The 20521-nt window shown below is 38.7% G+C and overlaps 1 protein-coding gene across 3 annotated transcripts in view; it reads left to right on the top strand.

The window, feature by feature from the left end:
- Positions 1–16964, top strand: part of SLC9A9 (solute carrier family 9 member A9) — a 177514-nt gene extending 160550 nt beyond the window's left edge. For all 3 annotated transcript variants that reach the window (XM_072933138.1, XM_072933137.1, XM_002195706.6), the window contains 2 exons: positions 13222–13327; positions 13866–16964. In XM_072933138.1, the coding sequence (XP_072789239.1) occupies positions 13222–13327; positions 13866–14087 (328 nt within the window). In that variant the 3' untranslated portion in view covers positions 14088–16964. The remainder of the gene's footprint in view (positions 1–13221; positions 13328–13865) is intronic.
- Positions 16965–20521: the final 3557 nt, after the last annotated feature.

Here is a 20521-nt window from a genome sequence, read left to right as displayed (position 1 = left end):
CACATAGTATACTTTTTATATAATATTATAATACTTTAAGGAACTTAAACTAGTTAAAGCTTTTTTGAAGTATTTGTCTAAGAAAACTCAGTGAAAGTGAGAGGGACAACACAAAGAACATGCTGTCTAGAAAATGTAATATGCAGATAACATGTGCTAAGATGATGACAAACAGAGGTAGAAGTACAATTCTTAATCCTGAGTAAGAGACAAACGATGGGGTGAGAGTTCTCTGTGAAAATTATGTCAAGCAGAAAACCCAGGGAAAAAGGAAAAGAAAGAGTGAAAAGGAAGAAGAAACAAAAAGGGAGGACATACTGTGTATACAAACCCTCAGGGATTAAGAATGACAAGTTATTGCCAAGTCTCAAATCTAGGGCATAAGTCAACAACCCCTTAAGCAGGATCTCACTCTTAATAACAGCAGCACACCTAAGGGCTTTGCTCTTCTTCTAAAGCTGCAGTGTTTCAGCTCCAAAAGGTAGACAGTATCGCTACTATTTTCATTCAGCATGCAATGTGCACTATGGTACAAACCAACATTATCCACAAAAGCCTATGTTTTCCTTCAAAACTATTTTGCTCAGGTTTGAGTGATCAGTGCACATGCTACTACTTTTTCTATCCACCTGCCCATTGAGGGCTTTGCCAACTCTCCATCCAAACATCAGAAGTGAGTACAGTATGACAAGCTGATGAGCCTTCTCTCCTAACCCCTTCATCTAGCTCGTTTGACAGAGGGTCAATCTTCCAGTTGCAAAATTCATCTAATTATGCTGTTCCTTGTCCCTTGTTATCACCTCCCAACTCCTCCAAGTTCATATTAGTTTTCATGGTATAGGTACAAATGCACATGTACAATAGTTTATCTTGGCATCTAAAAGACAAAGATCATTAGGGCAGGTTTAGAACTGGAGGAGGGAGGAAAGTGAATCACAATGTATTCCAAAACAATCATCCCTTGGTTATCAAAAAAACATTCAAAATGGAAATTTTTCTATGAGTTCAAGTAGCTTTAAGCTATTTGGACTCCTATAAAGCATTACACTGCCAATGAGAAAAATCAAACTAATATTAGTACTGGCATTGTGTATTTTCATTTTCTGCTCTTTGCTAGGCTGCCCCATAGTGTTATCACACACACAGGGATCAACCATGCCTTAACTGAAAGTCATACCCTGCAGGTACAGACCATGCACTATTGAGTAAACCAGAATGACTTGATACAGCAGAGGCACAGATATTGCCTGGGAGCTGGGACCTGCCAGTCTCAATTCCTCAAGGAAACTGCAGAGTATTTTGGGTACATTGCTGAAGTGAGGAACAGAACGTGAAGTGGATGTAGCTCAGCAGATTATGGCCAAAGATTGAATGAGTTCTCTCAGGTTCCTCAGTGACAGAGCTGAGATGCAGGCAAATAAAACCTGACACAGAATCTCAAAAGGATGATAGGTCTAAATTCCATCTCATCTTTACACAAACATAGAATCCTGATTTAACCATTCAGGCAATGTTACTGCAGCCATAAAAGATAAACTGCTGTCATCTTTTCTTTCAGGATAAAAAGTCTTCTGCTTGCCTCTCAATATGACATTTTAAGAGTCTCTTTGTCAAAACTGTGAGGTCAAAAGAGTGCTTTGCTATTAAACTTTCTGCATCTCAAATTCCTTCCACTTCATGTGTCACAGGCTGCTTTCAGTTTGCTCACCTGAGAAGGTTCACAGGACAATGCCTCAGTGCCCCAGAGTGACAGGAGAGGAAACATGCACGTCTCAGGCACTTCTCATATGTCAGAGTGCTTTACTGTAAGTGACAATCAGTGTGATATTGAGAAAAACAACTAGAAATAAGAAAATCAAGGAGGGAATGATACAGAGAGGGCATAACATTTTATAATAACTGATATTCACAAACATAGCAAAGGACAACCATGCATCACCACCAGATTCAAAGCTCTCTGGTGCCAAGACTTCAGCCTGAGGCACACCTATTATGCTTTCTCTTCCCTTTCTAAATGTCCTTTCTAAGATGACCCAAGCTGGCTAAACAGGAAATTAATTTCTTATCGGTCTTCAAATGCATACTATTCACTTTTGTTTCTCTCAAATAATAATGTCCCGTGAGGCAGCATACCTTATGTGCCTTACTTAAAACTACATATATAGATCTGATTTGCTACTTCAACCTTGTCCAGCCAAACAGTTCTTATCAAAAACAGATATTGGTCTAATCTGACATAACTGGCTTTTGTTAAAAACACATTGCATTTTATCCAATTTTCCATGTAACTCCATGTCCTTGAACTACCCTTTCCCTTCAAAAGTAGTTCAAAGACTTTGTTTAGTACTGAGGTCAGACATCCATAGCCATCCTCAATCCAAAATATTTACAAATCTCTGTCCTTGACTACTATAAGTCAGACAAAGCTGTATTAAATGTGATGGTCAAAAAAAATTTAACTGAAAAATCAGCTTTCAATTGAATGAAAAAGACCTTTGAAAAATTTTTACTTTCTATTGAACTGTCTGGCATCTAAACCCAGAATTATTTCCTACTGAGAAATCAAAGATATTCCTATTACAAATGATAACTTAATGTCTTGCAGAAATTTACGTCAAATCCCTCACTGATCAAACAGCTTTCCTGACAATGGACCAAGAACAACTATGAACGAACCAGGAACACCCACTATCATGCACAGATACATAAAATAACAATTTAGGAAGGGCCAAGCTTCCTAAATAATTTGGCATATACACCTCTAGACTGTGGACAAGAGAGCTCTTGTGTACTATCTAGACATGTATAAGCTAGAAATGGCAGAGGGAGTTGCTCCAATGGTGCTGTGGAAAACAGGTACCTACAGAGTGAAAAATAGATATTTTTAGTAAAGGTTTCAATCTCTTATCTATGCCAATGATAAAAATGAATGAAAGGAAATTGACCCTTTCAGATTATTTCTGTGGGCTGAGGAAGTATAGCTAAAGAGAGGCAACTTATTTAAATCTTTCATGACACTGACAGCCACAAATTATTGTTCACACACCAGATATCAGCTACTGCCACATTATTAAGCCTCGTGGACAAAAAGCTGATCAGATTTTTGGAGACCATAGCAGCATCTCTGTGTTGGAGTTCCCTTAGCTCCCCAGAAGATGAGCAAGGGATGCACCAGTTAGAGAAGCTGTTGCAGGCAGAGGCACTGGAGCAGCCTGTCCCAGCCCAGCTCCCTGGCAAAGCAGTCCCTGGGCAGGAGAAGCAGAGACTGTGCAAAGCACCAGGATAGGAGCTGGAGAGCACAGGAGTGAAGACAGGCACAGCATGCAGAGATGGGCCCGGCTGTCCAGGGCGATCTATGGCCACACACTGAACTGCTGCAGATACTGCCACTGCCTGGTAATTTTCCAGCTGTTCACCAGGGAAACATTCATCATCATCATCATGTTCACAGAGATTGAGTCTACTTAACTGGGCTTTAAGTCAGCTTCTGTGACAGTACTGAAGGTATCTATTGCCAGGAACACCTATTTTGTTCAACACCTGCAGCAGAATAAACATTTGAGCCTCTGAATGCTGTTCCTCACTAATCACATTCTGGCTGAGATAGTGCTTTCCCTTTGCACCTTGCTAACAGTTCTGCAGAAACAGAGGAATCTGTGAACTAGTATCAATTTCCACAAGGTCTACAATGCAATTTGCAGACTTTTTTTTTTTTTCCAGAATAAGAGAGAATAGTCAATGACTGTAAATGTATTCTTCTATGTTAGAAATAGGAGTTTAACAAGAACAAAAAAAAAAAATCTACTTCAAATCTAAATAAATTGCTCAAGACAATTGTCCTGCTCCAGACGAGTGCAGGGACAGGAACAAGGAGATGAGCCATCCTGGCTGGAGATCTGGCGTTTGCCTTTCGTATTTCTGATTTATATTTGATAAACTGCTCTGCTGATCAAAAGGCAGTTTGATCTCTTAATATGTATCCTCTGTTCTGTTTTTTTAATCTGGCACTGTTCATAAAGCATTCTGGTTTATCTATGCAGCATTTTAAACTAATATGATAATAAATATATAATATTTTTTTCATGTTCACTAAACTATTTATTCTTAGATATGTGCCATAATTAATTATCCTCATTTGTTCTTTGCACTAGAATTTCCTTATCTCTTAGGGAACATTATTTTGTGAGGGCTTTCTAGTGGGTCTTTCTCTGTATTAAAATATCCTTACAACAGCAAAGATCTGGCTTGCCAGAAGGCTGCTTTCTTTGGATCACAGCAGAACCTATTCCTAGGCAATGTGTCTTCACATCTTCAACACTGAACCCTCCCCTTCTTAATGTGCTTTCTTTACAAACCTATTAGAGAGTTCCAACTTCATCCAACTAGATAATTGTGTCTGTAACATGGGTTACACATTGGAAAAAGCTGCTGGAGAATCTGAATGCAGTCCTTGGACCAACCTGCTCACAGGAGTAGAGATTTTCAGAGGATGTATTTAAACTGAACAGACTTTCTATTAGCAAGACTTTACAAAGGTTCTTCTGCTCTCAGCAGCTCAGCACAGGGAAATCTAAGGACTGCTTATTTTAAGCCAGTCCCAGCACTTCTTACTCATTAGCAATCTGGCCTGAAGTACAACATGCCACTTAGTAAAATATAGTCCTGCAAAATGCCAAACCATGTCCTGATCTTGCCACACAGCTTTTGAATCTACTTCCATATCTGGAATGAGCATGGTTTCTCAGAATCACACAAAAAGCAATGCTATATTTCCATGACTGCACTGCATGTTCTGCAGGTGCTGTCAGCTCGCTCAAGGGCTTCACCCAGCACAGCTCATGTTGGGATCCTGCTTTTACATTCCATAGGGACACAGACATCCCTGATTACAAGTTCTGTTTGTACACTAATAATGGGCTAAGAGAGCAGCACTCCAGTCTATCCTTACTACTGTACCGAAGAGTTTTAAAAAGCTTTTCCAGAATTTTCATTTTCCTTGGAGCTACTATTCCCTTCTGACATGACACCAGCCTTGTGTTTTATTCTTTATACCAGTCTTCTGACAAAGAAAGAGATTCTATTATCTTTATACAGATTTCCTTTTTCTAAAATATATAGAGAATGATCACTTTTGTTTCTATTTTTTTATTCGAATCTTTACGAAAACAAGCAAGCATCAGAATAAAAGAGACATTGTTCCTCCAAGCTTTCTTCTACTTTTGTTGCTTGTCCTTCTACTAAATTCTACAAGAAAATAAGTTCTTTACAGGATTTTTCACATAAGGGATTGTATTTTCCTTTCAAGCTGTACCTTTAAAACTCTGAGGGTATTCTTTGACTCGTGGCAATGCAGAAGCTGGAGATTTCTCAAAAACCCTCCCCACAGATCTGTTATTTTGCTGCTATATGTCATGTATTTGATTAAATATCTCGTATGACTTCTTGAAAAAATACCAAATCCTTATTTTTCTATTGGAACATAATTTTGGTGCATTGGCTTTAGCTCTTCATCTGCATCACTGGAAGCCCACAGCAGGACTATTAACCCAGCTGTTACTCACAAAGTTCTAGCAGCCATTTTCTTGCCTTGCTTTCACTGCAATATTTTAGCTTGAGGAGAATACAGCCCATTGGTTTGGAAACTCCTGCTCACATTATTCTCTTGTTACTCCCTACCTCCATCATGCTCCTGGTCCCAAGGTTCTCCTGTTACAGGGTGGAGACACTACAACCACTGCTATCCTTCAGAGTTGTCTTGGTGCAGATTCATTTTACCTGACATAATTTATTGATGAAAGGTTTCTGAAAGCTTTCACTTTATTTGAATCAGACCTCTGTTCTCCTCTGTGATATTGGAGTAATTTACTTGATCAAAACCAATTTGTACTTATATTTCACTGCATTTAATTTTTGAGGTTTATTCTCCCTGCACCGTGCAAATTATTAGATTTGTGGTGCCACTGGTATTAAACTATAATTAGTAAGGGGTGTAACTCCTGCCAGTCCACATTCTTCACACATCTGCTTTCTGGAATACTTCTCTGCCAGATGGTGATGCCAAGGACAATCTCATGAAACAATCTTCCACACAGAGTGCAGAAACCTCTGCTAACTTGCCTGTGCTTCTAAATTAATTCCCTCTGCCAGCACCGGGGTTCACGTGTTTTATACAAAAGCTGCGCTTCAAGTGAAGAGCTTCAAAGTGATCTCACCTGAGGCAGCTAGCACCAGAGACTTTCTAAGGCTTTAAGGGTCTGTGCACAGCCAGGTCACAGCAAAGTTCATCCTTTCTAATGCAATAAATTATCTTACTCATACCAATGGTATCTCCAGTTCTGTAATCATGTTAAATGTACCATGTGCAGAAGTTACTCTTCTGCATGAAAAGAAACCCTATTGCCAAACTACAGGCAGAGCAGTTTTGGAATGTCCTGAGAAATTTCTATGCCTTAAAATATGCCAGGAAATCCTTTTAAGTTTTCTGAGGTCAAATTTCTTTTCATGAATCCCATGTATACTCAGGTTTTCACTAGCTAAACATTTTTGAAGTTTTTGCTGGGTTTGGTGCCATACTTCTCACAGAAATTTATATGCTCTTTATCGTTCTTTTTCTTCTAGATGTATTTAATATAGCGTTTTCTAATTATGAAAATGGATGCCTTTTATACTCCTAGTTTCCTTTGCATGGAGGACATTGTGTTTGATTTCTTATATTTTGCCTTAGGAATTCTATATTCTCACCTTCTGAAGCAAGATTCATTTCACCAAGTTTTAGATACTTAACTATTAGTCATCTATATCTAATTGAATTATTTAGACTGTTTTACAGTCAAGAAAGGGAAAAACTCATCCTAACCTTAATTAATTCCAATTAGTCTTATCCTTCAGTGGTGGACTTAACAGTCTTGGATTTGGCCATTTCTCTTTGCTGATGAAAAAGTAAGACTGGCAGGTTAGATGTCTGCCTGATATCCTGCTGAAAGGTGTCTGGAAATAGCGGATACCAATGATGTCAGCTTAAAATCACACACATTTTTCAGAAAAATCCCATGCATGTCCTGAGCACCGATGTGATTAGTGCAGAAGTCTTGCCTATTCACTGTGTGCAGCTGACTCTGATGCATCTCTGGTGATGCTGTTTAGTTGGTTGCAAGTTTTTTGGTATTTTTCATTTGATTGGTTTTGATTTTGATTTGATTGGAGCTGGCAGTGCTGGTTTTGTTTGGGGAGGGTTGGGAGGCTATTTTGAGGGACGGTTGCTGGTTTTTGTCAGATGAAGAATCATTTTCTTGTTATTATACAACTGATGGGAGGGAAAGTTTTTCTTCTAGTCTTTATCTGCCTCATGTAGTCTGCATCTTCCAAACCTGTTTCTAATGTTAATTTGTCTCTTCATATATTCTTTTTTAATCTTATATGAGCATTCTTCCATCCTTTGCATGCTCTATCCTTCCATTTTCAAGAGTAGCTGCCTTACCACTCAGCAGTTATATAAGCAGGTTTCCATTTAAGTCTCTGATTTTTACTTACATGGAGGCGTTATATTCAGGATATAATAGACTTCAAATAACTTGAGTAAGATGTCTTGATTTTCTGCTCTGCCTCAGGGAGTTAGCTACAAGACTAAGTAGTGATCTAAGTATCTAAGACTGTGGTCTGCAAATCCCCCAGACATTTTACTCAACACACATAAGAGAACAAGCCACTTCTCAGTCTGCAAGTGCTTATATAGATGAAAATTTGTGACTAAGATTACTTTCACTAACTTCCTCCATTTTGCCCACATCTCTGCAATGCTTCCAGTTTCAAAGTTGAAAGCAGCAAATTTTTAGCCCTATTCTACAAAAAAGGCAGAGTTAATTCTTAGGGTCTGACATTACATCTGGATCTGGAATTTAAATCAGACAGACTTTCCCATAAATACACATTGAACCAGATCTTATTAATACTGGTTCTCATTACTCTTCCTTCTTTCAGACAGGAGAAAGACAAAGACAGAAAGAATGAATCCTTTAAAAAAAGAGACCTGATGATTTGACTTTGCAGAGCTACAGTATTATTCCTTTTAACCTCAATTGTTTAGCATTTTAAGTTACAACAGTAGCAGACTTTTTAATTTTTTTTTAAACCACTCCTTGAAAAGATTAAAAAAAGTCAAATAACTAGAAGAGAATTTGCTAGTAACAGCTATAAGTTAAAATTAGAATATAATTTATACCAGATGTAGTGATTTCTCCACAGTGCAGATTAACTTATCTTTACATGTTAAATCACTGTAGATCTCACAGGTTTTTCAAAAACATATCTGCTATTCCAACAATTACCCAATTTTTCAACCAGTCTATACTGATAACTCCCCATTCTCTACAAATTCCATGGTACACGAGAGCATGTAGAGCATCCTCTCTTGCAAGAGCCAGGAGGAGAGCTCCCTCTAAAACACCTCCCCTGCTTTGGGGCATTTGAACCTGCTGCATGTGCACCCCAGAGCTGGCGATGTCTCCGTGCCTCCCCAGCTCACTCATGCACACAAGCTGGGCTCTTCAGCACCCCAATAATCTCAGCCAGCTGTTAGCAGGAGTCAGCCACGTGCACAGCTCAGCCAGAGGAAAGTTTCAGGGTTTGCCTGCTCCCAGTCAAATACTACCAAAATGGGAGTGTTTGCTCCTTAGGCTAATACATAACTTATACCAAATCATTCATAAAAAAAAATACCACACACACACAAAGTGAACTCTAACAAAGAGCAAAATGTGAGGTCCCCTAATTGCAAAAAAAAAAAAAAAGATTGAAAAAATAGAAGTGACATCTTGACTTTCATACCTTTCTTAATTGTATTTCTTCTTAAACACAACAAAAAGTAATATTAAAAACTCATAAGTAATTTGCAACTTGAGACTCCAAAATATTCACAAAAAGACACTAAAACAAAAAGCTGAAAAGCTCAAAGAATCTTAAAAACATTGCACAAAGGATGGATTTGGGGAGTGGTGACATTAGCTTCTAGAGATTCATGCCTGCAGCAGAATACCAAACAAGATATATAACAATTGTGCACTTACAGCAGTGTGACATAAGAAAACATCCTCTGAAAAACTGTTCTATGTAATTTTCATTAGTATCAAATTCTATATACTTTGTATACAGGTACAAATATCTAAAGATACAAATATAGAATATACAAATGCCTATACTTTGGGGCTTTTTAATAGTAAATAAAGCCCAAAAGCATATTTTCCTTTGAGGAGTATGGGATTGCCTTCAGTTACAGAGCCCCCATTATGTGATGAGGTAAAAGGCAAGCCACCTTTGGGGCCAAATGCAGGGCTTGACAGAGCTGCCATGTGTATTTCCACCTGGAACCACAGCTGCTGCTTTGTTGAGGGGTTGGGTGGGGTGCTTGGGTTTGAATTTCTTTGTTGTTGTGGTTGGTTTATTGGGGGGCAAGTGTCCTCCCCAGCAAGTTATTTCGCTCTATGATATTTTTCATAGCAGAGCCACAGCTGGACTAGGACTCTGCTCCTCCAACAAAAGGAAAGTGAACTCTGAAGTCCAAATCTAAACAGCCACAACATTTCTGCCAGAATATCTTTCTCTATTTGAACATGTTAATGCTTTGTTATCAAAAAGATAGAGATTTTTGCCAGCATCCTCAAAACTGGACAGAACACGTCAATTAAACAAAGTGTGGTCACAGAAATTTTTGGGTTCTGATTTTTTGTCCTAGTATTAAGTCAAAAATATTTTCTACATCTTCAATTTTTCTGTGTGATGGAAAACCTAAACATTCTGCAACATAGCTAATAGCAGTAGCATTTCTCCTCAGATTTACCTGTGACTTCTCACTTAAAAATGTTCTTTCAGGTTACCTGTATCTTTGTGAAGCAGGAGCTACACAGGAGGAAGATTTCAATAATAGATACTTGTTTCAGACAATGTTAAAAAAAATCCTCATGAGATTATTTTTAAATACATTGCACTTAGAGCAAAGAGGACATCAGATCAGTCAAACAGAATAGACAGAAGCTGAACCAGGACTGAGGAAATAGATTTAGGTATTGTGCCTGGTGTCAGTGAGACAGAAAGGAGAAGAACTGTGCCTGACAAGACTGAAGGTACCTGGGCAAAGGGGTGGCCAAACAGCAATGAGGCAAACCAGGGTAACATTTCTGGGTATGTAAACTGAGAGTGGAAGCCAGGAGATCAATGGGAAAATGGGTATTTGATTATAAAAGCAGGGCATGGTAACATTCCTGCATTATATATGGATTAAAATTCTGTGCACATGCTTATATTGGCATCCTTAATCCAGTTTCACAACTCAGAAGTCGCCACTTTTCCAATAGTAACAGCATTCTTTAAGACAGGCTGTTGTGTAGTGTGGGTGGGCTGTACTGCCCAGGGAGGGTTGGAGGGCAAAGCAGCTGCCCTGCTGTCTTCTCCCCATTCCTGAATGGGGCAGGCACAAACTTGGTCTGTCTGTAATTTCCCAATTATGCCAAGAGGTTTGCACTTCGTTTTTTCAAATTTTTAAAGCAGCCTTAGTGCAGCATCTACCTTTTTCTATTACACTATTTAAATTACATCTCCCTGGAGATGCAACCAGAGCAGCTGGAGTGTGATAAGGCTTCTTGCCAGCCTTAAAATGCTGTAGGACCCACATCTGATATGCTTTTGAAATGCCAGCACTGCACACTGATTTTTTTTCTTCCTCTTTTATGCTGCCCTAAACAATGTGGTTATGTCTGTAATACTATAAAGGAACTGTGTCAACTATAAAGAGGAAGCATTTATTGCATAGGTTATTAAAACAATGAAAAATAGGCCAGTACAATTTAAGTTCCTTGAGTGGGCTGAATAATAACTAGTTAAATAAGGAACAAAATAAATAATTTATTACAGAATCAACACAACAAGCACAAGAAAATTGCATTCACTTTAAACTGCATCTCAAGAGGCTTCAGAGCAGAAGCACAGACAGCACACAATGAATGTGTCAGAGCAAATGCAAAATGAAGGGGATTTAGAGAACCTGTTGCAAAATGGAGTAATCACTCAACTTCAGAATGTCCATACAAAAATGCCAGCCCGTTAAACACACCAGACAAAAGTTAACACTAAAAGTAATAGTGGCTCAAGGGACTGAAGATTTCTGTGGTGGCTGGGTGGATTGTCTGCTTCAGCACACAGCCCCTCCTACTCTGTGTGGTCAAGGCTCTGTGCTAGCATGGGCAAAAACAGGACTCATTTTTACAGAGTGGGATAAATGCTCATTAGGAAATGCTAAGGCTGCTTACAAGTAAGGCCTAGCTCAGACATCATCGGATTAAGAAAGGTAGACTAATACTCATCTTCAATTACTTATTCTGGAAAAGAATGAAAGAACAGAGCAGACAGAACTCAGTATAATCAAATGCAGCTTCCCTTACAAGCCTTTATTTTTCATGCCCAGTCTGACAACTTAGTTCAAACAATTCAAGTTGTTTGTAATAACAAAGCAAATATTCCCAAAGATTAAAAACCTAGAATGAGGCTTGTATTTCCTTTTTTGGCCTTTTAATTAGGTTTTTCTGAAGTGCTGAAAACAGAGCAACTCTAATTAATGGCTTTCATACTTTGCCTCTTAATAAAAGCTCTTAATAGCCTGGCAGTTTCGAGGTTTCAGATCAAATTGGGAATGGATCAGAAAAGATTGTTTGGCTTGATTTTACTCTAACAGAAGTGAGACAAAGTGAGACAAATCTAAACCTTCCCTACCACAATTAGACCGCATGAGATTCTCACCTTGATCATAATTCTGATAAGAATTTATATTAAGATCTCGCCATCTTTTCTGAAGTAGACTCAATTTTTCACACAAACTCAGTGTATGACTTTGGGTGAAGAAATCACCCAACCTTCTGACAGATGCAGCTTAACTTTTAAAAATAAATACAAAATGTGCACGTACAAACACCACTGTAGAACAATTTCCGTGTCTGTAGCATATAGGACACAGAAAATTATTTAGCCTTTCAATTTTTAACTGAGATTGAAAGCATATTTTACATCTCTTCAGTATAAAGAGTGTGTGTAAAGCAGTGATACCTTAAACAGCTAACAGTGAAAGAAAAGGAGGCACTGGTGTGGATAGGCCCAAGGCCCAGTGTTCCTTCCTCAGTATTTCCACAATAATGCTATAGAACCTGAATCACTACTGTTACATTTGTTCCTTTCCTGTTTAAGGAGGCAGAGAGAAAGATTGGGGGAAATGGCATAAGCGAGAAAGCAAAAGAAAGAGCAGGGGAGAGAAAGTGGGATGACAAATCAATAAAGTAAATTTTCCCTAGCAGCAAAAATAGCTGACAGGTCTGCTTCCCAAAGAACACTGAAAATTACTTTGCGAGTAAAAATGGCAGAGAAGATAAGGCAACTTGAAGGACTCACGGGAGAGCTGCTATTGACAGACACGCAGATGATGTAATTGCTCTGGATGAGGTTTTTCTTTTATCTCAATAAAGCACTTCTGGATAAAAAGATTGGGAAGACAGGTATGAGACAATAGCATAAAGCCTGTTCCTAACTTACATAATTTTATGTAGAGAAGAGTTGATGTATGAAGTGGAAAAGAAATGCATCGAATGCTGAAGATAAATATTACAGAGAAAAACTTACATGTACTCCCAGTGATAAAGGAATTTAATATCTGATGAAATATGCTTTGTCTGTTAAATATATTGATTTTTTTCAAAAGGCTAAAAATATGTGTTTAAGAAAACATTTGCTACTGTTCTTATATAAATTAGCTGATAGAATGGCATCTTAAATTGTCCTGTTTAATCTTCTGTGTCTTGCTCCAAGTCTGATTTCTTATGCAATTTGATCAGGAGACAATCTGGTATACACTTCCTGTATTTCAGCTCCTGCTGCATTATGTATGCCATGGCATTCCCTTCAGCCATTCTGATAGCCTTTCAAGACAGGTTTTGAGCATCATGAGTCTGGGTTTTGAGGGAGCTTTCATGTTGTTTTTTTCCTGTTACTGAAAAACCTTCCACAAGACTGATGACAGGTGAGTGTATGTAGTAATGGGGGAGGTGGGGGGATAAGGACTTAGTATTTTATATATTTCCATTTAATTAGATTATTTTCTTGTGCTTTAAAATGAAATTTCTTCGTGTAATACAGCAGCATGTTGCCACCAGTATCTCTATTGCAACTATCCTTTAACAAACCTCACAGATACCTAAAGCCTCTCCTAACCCACGCTGGGCCACCTCTCACATCAACCTTGCCTGAATGGTGCAGCCCTGTTGCCAGGATTCTGACCAGCCCCAGGGCATACGGGGTAAGTACCCAGCTTGGGTCATTGTGCTCAAGGTGTTAGCCAAAACCTGCCACTTTAGATTGAACACTTCAGTACAGTCCCTTTTCTAAAAAATTTTACTTTTAATGCTAAGAACTATACAATTTCTTGTACTTTTAGTGCTAAGAACTATACAATTTATTCAGTTGTGAAATAGACAACAAGGTACATTTTCATGAATGGCCACTAAATACAATGAACTTCAAATGTGAGTGATATATTCTAAATAATTCATCCAGACACTGAAAGTGTTGGCTACCCATCAACAATATTTAAGCACTGAAATTATCTAAAACACCTGAAGGCTAAGTTATGGTTCTCAACACTGCTTGAGAACAGAACATGGTAAGCAACTATTGGCTTTAATCAGCAAGGTGGTAAATGGACACCTGAGATAAAAAGCAAGTAATGAAACAAAGTGAAAGTGAAATTGCATCAGAGTTCTTGTTCATTTAAGCTTTAACAAAAATCTCCCTCAAGAGTCTCTCTTCCACAGATCTTTTTCTTTGTTTGAATACAGGACCAACTGAAGGATGGTGACACAGTTTATATCATCAATAATGATGAATTGACTGAAAACTATGAATCATCTGCTCACATACCAGTGCCAGCACAGGACAGCACAGCCTCCATCCAGGCTACAGGCAAGGAAGATATTCAGGAAGGAGACCTAGGATTAGGAGGATACAAACTCCAGCTTGAACACACTGCAGGTCAACCCCAGAAGAATTCATTGGCATGAGAAATGTAATGTTCATCACAAGAAAGAAGACAGAAACAATTAAGCAAAAGATCCTGTTATGTAAACCAGAGGTCAGAAAAAATGTACTAAGCACAAAAATCAAAGAACATTTAGATTTCAGCAGCTAAATGCCTGCTCCTACCAGAAAAGAAATTTGCAATCATATCCATATATCTACAACCATATGCAGGTTTTATGATTGTAGTAGTTTTAAGGACAAAGACATAGGGCAGTACCAGCCCACTGTAAATCCATTACAGTAATGTTTTGTCTCAGCACTTAGCTGTACTGTGCCCCTCACATGTACACAGGCCTTTGAATATCACTTAGAGTCTTCAGTAAGTTAAAATGGAAAGAAAGAGCTTCCTAACATTCTTGCTCACATGATGACAACTCTTTTCTATAGCTGGTCTTGACAAAATCCGCACATAACTACTCAGTAGCTATTACATTTATAAGGAAGAAGCAGAAGATTCCTTGTCCAAGGAGTGTGTGATCTGAGAATGCCTAAAACATGCATTGCAGCACCTCAGTCTTGATAGATAAAGCCTCATAGCCACGGTAGAGACTCTTCCTGACATCCAGCCAAATATTTGCTTTCTAAATGCACTTTATAGCCTGGTCCACAGAGGGTTTCACTAGGCTGCCACACATTGAACACTGATACTAGGAGACATTGAGGTGTATGAAATCAGCAACAAACATCCTCCATGGCAGCACTGAATGGACAAAACCACTATTTAAAACCAGTAGCTGTTCCAAAAGGCATTTGTCATTACAGCTTGGCAACACGCAAAGCTTAAATGGGGGAAAGGCTTTCTTGTTTTGAAAGATCATTCTGAACATATACTTTTATTTAAGAATGCAAATGTTTCTTTTTTTACTGTTTAAGAAGAGTTGTTTCTAATCAAATATTTCTGCAAAACAGTTATATCTTCAGACTGCCTGCTCCAAGGATAAATTTGTCTCTCTACTTATGCTGGGCACTCAGTGTTACACTAGAAATGAGGACTGTGGTGGTTAGGTACAAAAGGAAAAAAAAAACCATACCACACAAGAGAGGTTTCAAAGTGTTCATTGTCCTGTATAAAGACAGTAAATGGATAACCAACTGCCCAGCCATACATACAGCTGGCTGTCAAATACTATGAAGCATTAGTGCAGATAGCTTTGGCACACAGCAGAGCTAAGGAGTGCAAAACCAGGGACAGAGCCAGGCTTCTGTTGTTAGAGCACATGCCTTTCCTCACAGCAGAAGTTTCAACTAACTATGCATGATGATGTTCCTACTAAGAAAGTCAAGACATCGGGAGCTTTTAAGGAAGATCATTCTTAGTATACAAAGATAATGGGCAAGAAGAAATTTGTGATCTAGAAGAATAAAAATCAGACTCTCTCTATTAATATTCCTAAAGATTAATAGGTCTTAATTTCACCTAAAATACAAATATAATCAAATTTTTAGTCATTATTTTCCAGTGTCATTAATTTCTGGTTATATATGACTCTAGAACAACCATTTTAAGCACAAATTTGAACACAATGGAGTTGTATGTGCTGTTACAAAAGATCAGAAGCTTAAACTGGCTTTTTATTTTTTCCTTAAACTCTAATCAAGAGTTTTCAAAGGGCCTTAATCACCATGTGGTTTAAAATAAATAATGCTCAGGCATGATAAGTTCTTAGAACTATTGAATTTCCAACTCCATGCTTTGCTTTGTTTAGCTACATGGGCTGGGAAAAACATGCAGCAGCTTGCAAGAAGGAATGGAGAATGGGTAAGAAAGAAAGGTTTTGTGGCCAAGTAAAGGGAAACAGCAGAGAACAGAGGAAAGAGAAGCAGGCAGACCCTGGAGTGAGGTGAAAATGTGGCAACACAGCAAGAAGCTCTTGGGGTAGGTGCTAACACCATCCTGACTACAGCAGCCAGTTTCAGGTTTCAGCCTCTGTAAGTATTGAGGCATATCACCAGGCTTACTAAATTTCTTGGGAAGCATGGATTCCAGTCCTTAGATTATACTGGAAATCAATAAAGTGCTGTAGCATAACAAAGATGCAAAGCTGTTTTTCACAACTGCAACATGAACTGGAAATGACAAGCTCTTCAATAATTTTGCTCTTAGATTCTACTCTGAAATGCATCCTGCAGCATACTGTACAGGGGCTTACTGACTGATTTATTCATTGTGCCTATGCCCAGATTTCTCACATTTGTACAATGAGTAATGGAGAGCTCTGGGGTCTGCAGTTCTCTGTTTATAAAAAAGTCTGCAACAAATACTTTTCACACTGTTCTTCCCCTATGCCTTTAAGGGGTACTTTACTTGATAAAGAAAGTCATCCCTTATGACAGACAAGTCATACTTGACATTTCCCAGGTCAGATTTTTATGCTAAGACTACCAGAGAGGCTGAATCAGTGGTCCCAGCAGGAAGGGTATTTATCATCTGGGATCATGCTCAGCAACCAAAATATCATTGGCTTTTAGGAAATTAGCAATATGAGCTGCAAGCAAACCTGAAGCTTCTGCTAAAGGGCAATAAGAGTCTCAATTGTCCATTACACTCACCATTTCCCTATTTTAAGATACTCTTTTCATGACACACAGCTCAAGATAGCTACAACATTAGAAGAAATTACATATTTGTATTCAAGAAAAAATTACTGACAACTAGTAATTCTGCATGACTATTTAAACAGAGTAATGATTGTGAAGAGAGGTCTTCAATGTTAATTTACAGTTTATACACTGGAGATTTAAGCTACTCAATATCACAGAGTGTTTGTCTGAATGTGCAAGTCATTCATTATAAATATGAGGCTATTCCTTCTATCTGACTTAATCTAATAAAGGTCTGCTTGGAAAATGAAATGTAATATATATTGTCAAAAATGTAGTGACTACATATTCAAAATGAAGGCAAAAATGTGAAGCAAGGTGGAAATCTGGAATGCTGCTAAACCTTTCAGGTTTCAAAAGTAATAACTAGCATTTTATACAGAACTATGAAGAACATTTTGCTAAGTTTGAAAACAGTGGAACAAATCCTGGCTATACAGCAGAGCCAGTCCAAAAAGACACTGAAAATATCAGATCACTATGATAACTTTCACAGAGAAGTGCAATATTTGGTAACCTCACTGAAAACAAGGGCCATTGGAAGTGAACACTTATGCTGCTGTGTTAAAAGGTTGAACCTTTCGATGGTAACAACATAAAGGTTATCTCCAAACTGATGAACCCTGTGTACAGCATCAGCCAGGAAACTAATTGCCTTGAAGCGCTGAGAGCAGCTCACACCTTTTTAACCTAGCAGCTTATTCCCGTGCCTTGCTGAGCTGGTCTCTTTCCTTTCTTCCTCTGTGTTTTGCTATCAACCATCAAGCAATGTGAGCCCTGTGACAGCCTGAGTGCTGTGTACATTTGTACAACATAAACAATATTCAGATCTGTATTTTAGATGCACAGGAGCATTACACATGTGCTTTTGAAATTCTTTGTTTTCACAGAGATTGAGAACTCCTAGGACACAAATATTAACTACAAGCTTCGGAGGACCAAGACAACATCCTGAAAGCCACTGCAGAAATTGGAAAATACTAGTTCCAACTCATATATTTTGTGATTCTATGCTTCTAAAGACAAAATTGTTTCTCCTCTACTTCCTTCTAGCAAAGTGGAAAATAGCCTTTATTGACAACTTAAAGCAAACCAGTTCTGAGCATTTTAAATAACTTAATACAGGGAAGCTCATCTCTGGCAATATAATCCCAACAGACACGAGTTCTGCTTAGTGAACTGTAAAGGACTTGTCAAAATTTTATTTTAGAAACTGTATTTCAGAACTTGAAAATTCTCCAGTTGACCCAAATTTTCTAAGCAAATATTAATTTATCCCACAGCCTTGGTCCCATAACCTATCAGTTTTCAGATGATGAAACCTCATCCCTCCTTGGGCTCAGTAATTAGTTTTTGTGGTAGATATAGATTACTGTTCAGGGGAGTGAGACAAAACATGTTTCCTTGAATACTGGTCTACTGGTGTTTTGGGGTTTTTGCTCTTGGTAACCTATATATTTTTTATACCATGATCGCATAGTAGAGTGCAAGTTTCTGAACAGTAAAAAAGAAAACTTTGCCAATATAAGAATTATCTCTCTCTTTATTCATGCCTTTCAAGTGATTAAAAGAGTAAGACAGCCTACTGCAGCGATGGGCTGGTGAATATTCTTTTCAACAGCCTGGTGGTACAAGTCACACTTCCAGTCTTAAAATTGCCTACTCAACATCCTGGCATATCTTGAAAAATGCAGACTAATTCTTAAAAACCAAAACAATGTCAGTCAGCCCCATGATGCCAAACTATGGCCCAGGTTTGTCTTTCTCTGAAAAAGGGACTTTCCTGCAATTACCCCAAGGTGTCTCAGGTGTCCATCTCCACCTTTGGTTCTGCACGGGCCCAGCAGAGCTAGAAAAGCCACCAGCCAAGACCATCTTACATGTCCACGGAATTCCACAGGAAAAACCCACAGGCTTTGTATCTCCAATTAGGAAACTGGAATTCCAATCCTTCCAGCTTTCCCACTGTAAACAAGCACACACTGGCTTCCTCCCACACCAGCCCATCTGGCTCTGGGCAGCGTTCCCTCCCCACACCAGGGGAGGCAGCGAGGGCTGCACAAGCTCTGCTGCAGACGTGCAACAGGAATGATTCTGCTTACAAATAAACCTTTTTCCCCCCACCACCATTGTCAGAGCAGAAGCTACATTTTCCCCAACTAATTCAGTGTTACTGGTCAACATTATTACCCTACAAAAATCATATCTGAGGTATGGAAGAACAAATATTGTTTCAGACCTCAGAGGCTCCCAAATCTGAGCACATCAAATTAATATCATCCTTCTGGGGACCCAGCAGACCTTGAAATTCTGGTGCAGGAAGCAGTAGAGAATATCCAGGAGCATTTTCCAGCTACTGTTCTACATCATTATTTACCACAAAGCTGTCTGTTTCTGATGTGCTACAACAAAAGCAGATGGACATAAAAAAAAGTATGGGTACCCTATTGAATAAGGACATGAGACTAGATGGAGCCTTACACCCAACAAGCTAAACACTGAAAGAAATAATTTTATGCCATTATATTAGATATCATGTAAATCTAGAACAAGTTATACATAAGTGAATTGAAAGAAGATAATATCCCATAAGCATAATGAGATTCCTTATTCCAGAGGTAAAGCAACTTTAGAATCTATGCCTGACTGGAAATGAAAATATAAAAGAAAAAATGACACCAAAAAATGAATGATGAAGGAAGAAAAGGGGGAGCAAGGGTGAAAAGAATCATTGCCAAGGAGATTCAAATTGAAAAATATCAGAAAGATATTTGTAGCAACTGCAGGCTAAAACCCAAATTAAGCAGTGTGAGAAACTAAGGATTATCTCAAAAAATCCTAAAAATTCACTGAGCCATAGATAGCCCTGACACTACTATATTGCAAACCTCATGTATTCCACAGACTTAAAGGCAGGAACAGCTACCAGCTAAAAATTGACCAAATTTAAAGAAAATTAAGTAAAAGGACCAAAACTGAAAGGCTAATCCTCCAACAGCACTGTTGGAAAGCAATAAAAGACAAGCCTTGTATTTGCAGAAGGGTGAATAAATGACTGAAGATATAAGTTCTTCAGCCCTCTGATTTCATCCCTCCCTCCTTCACCAGCTATTCATTTTCTTCACTCAGTCGTCTCTTACACTTTTTTCTGGCTTATCTTTAAGATGAAAACTTTACTTTTCCCACCCCTTGAGCTAACAGTATTATGAAGTCCTATTCTCCCTCTGTGTGATATCCACACCCACCCCAATTTTAAATACTTCTTCAAAAATAAACTAATATGATGCAAGATTGCATGAACTACTTAACTTTACCCCAAGTGGTGATGGTGCTAAAAATCAGGGGCTCAAACACATTGCAATATCCTTTAGGCACTTCTCTATCACTGCAGATGCCAAGAGCAAGAGCTCGTGTATTTTTAACTAGAGGAACCAAGAGGAGGAAAAACCCTTACAAAAAGCTGCAGAGCCATTCTCAGTGAGGCTGACAAGAGATTTCCAGTGCCAGGAGCAGCATGATAAGAGCACTCTGTCTGCATGGTTTTATCTCACCGTGAGGATGGGCCCTCACAAGCTTGGGCACACAGGATTGTACTGCTCCAGGAGGGGCTGGCACACAGACAGGAGCACCAACACACACCCTAAATCCAAACCCTCTCTTTACCCTTTACACAAATTCCCACAGCCTGGGGATCTCCGGGAGGGACAACCCCCTCACCCATGGGAGAGCTCACGTTTAACTGCAGCAAACCAAGCAGACATTTCTGTGGGGCTGCTCTCTTGCTCTTTTATGGTCCAGGCACGTTTTTCTGCTG

The sequence above is a fragment of the Taeniopygia guttata genome, chromosome 9, assembly GCF_048771995.1.
Source record: "Taeniopygia guttata chromosome 9, bTaeGut7.mat, whole genome shotgun sequence".
Classification (NCBI taxonomy): domain Eukaryota; kingdom Metazoa; phylum Chordata; class Aves; order Passeriformes; family Estrildidae; genus Taeniopygia; species Taeniopygia guttata.
Note: the sequence above shows the minus strand (reverse complement) of the source record. Positions and strands in the feature narration are given on the sequence as shown.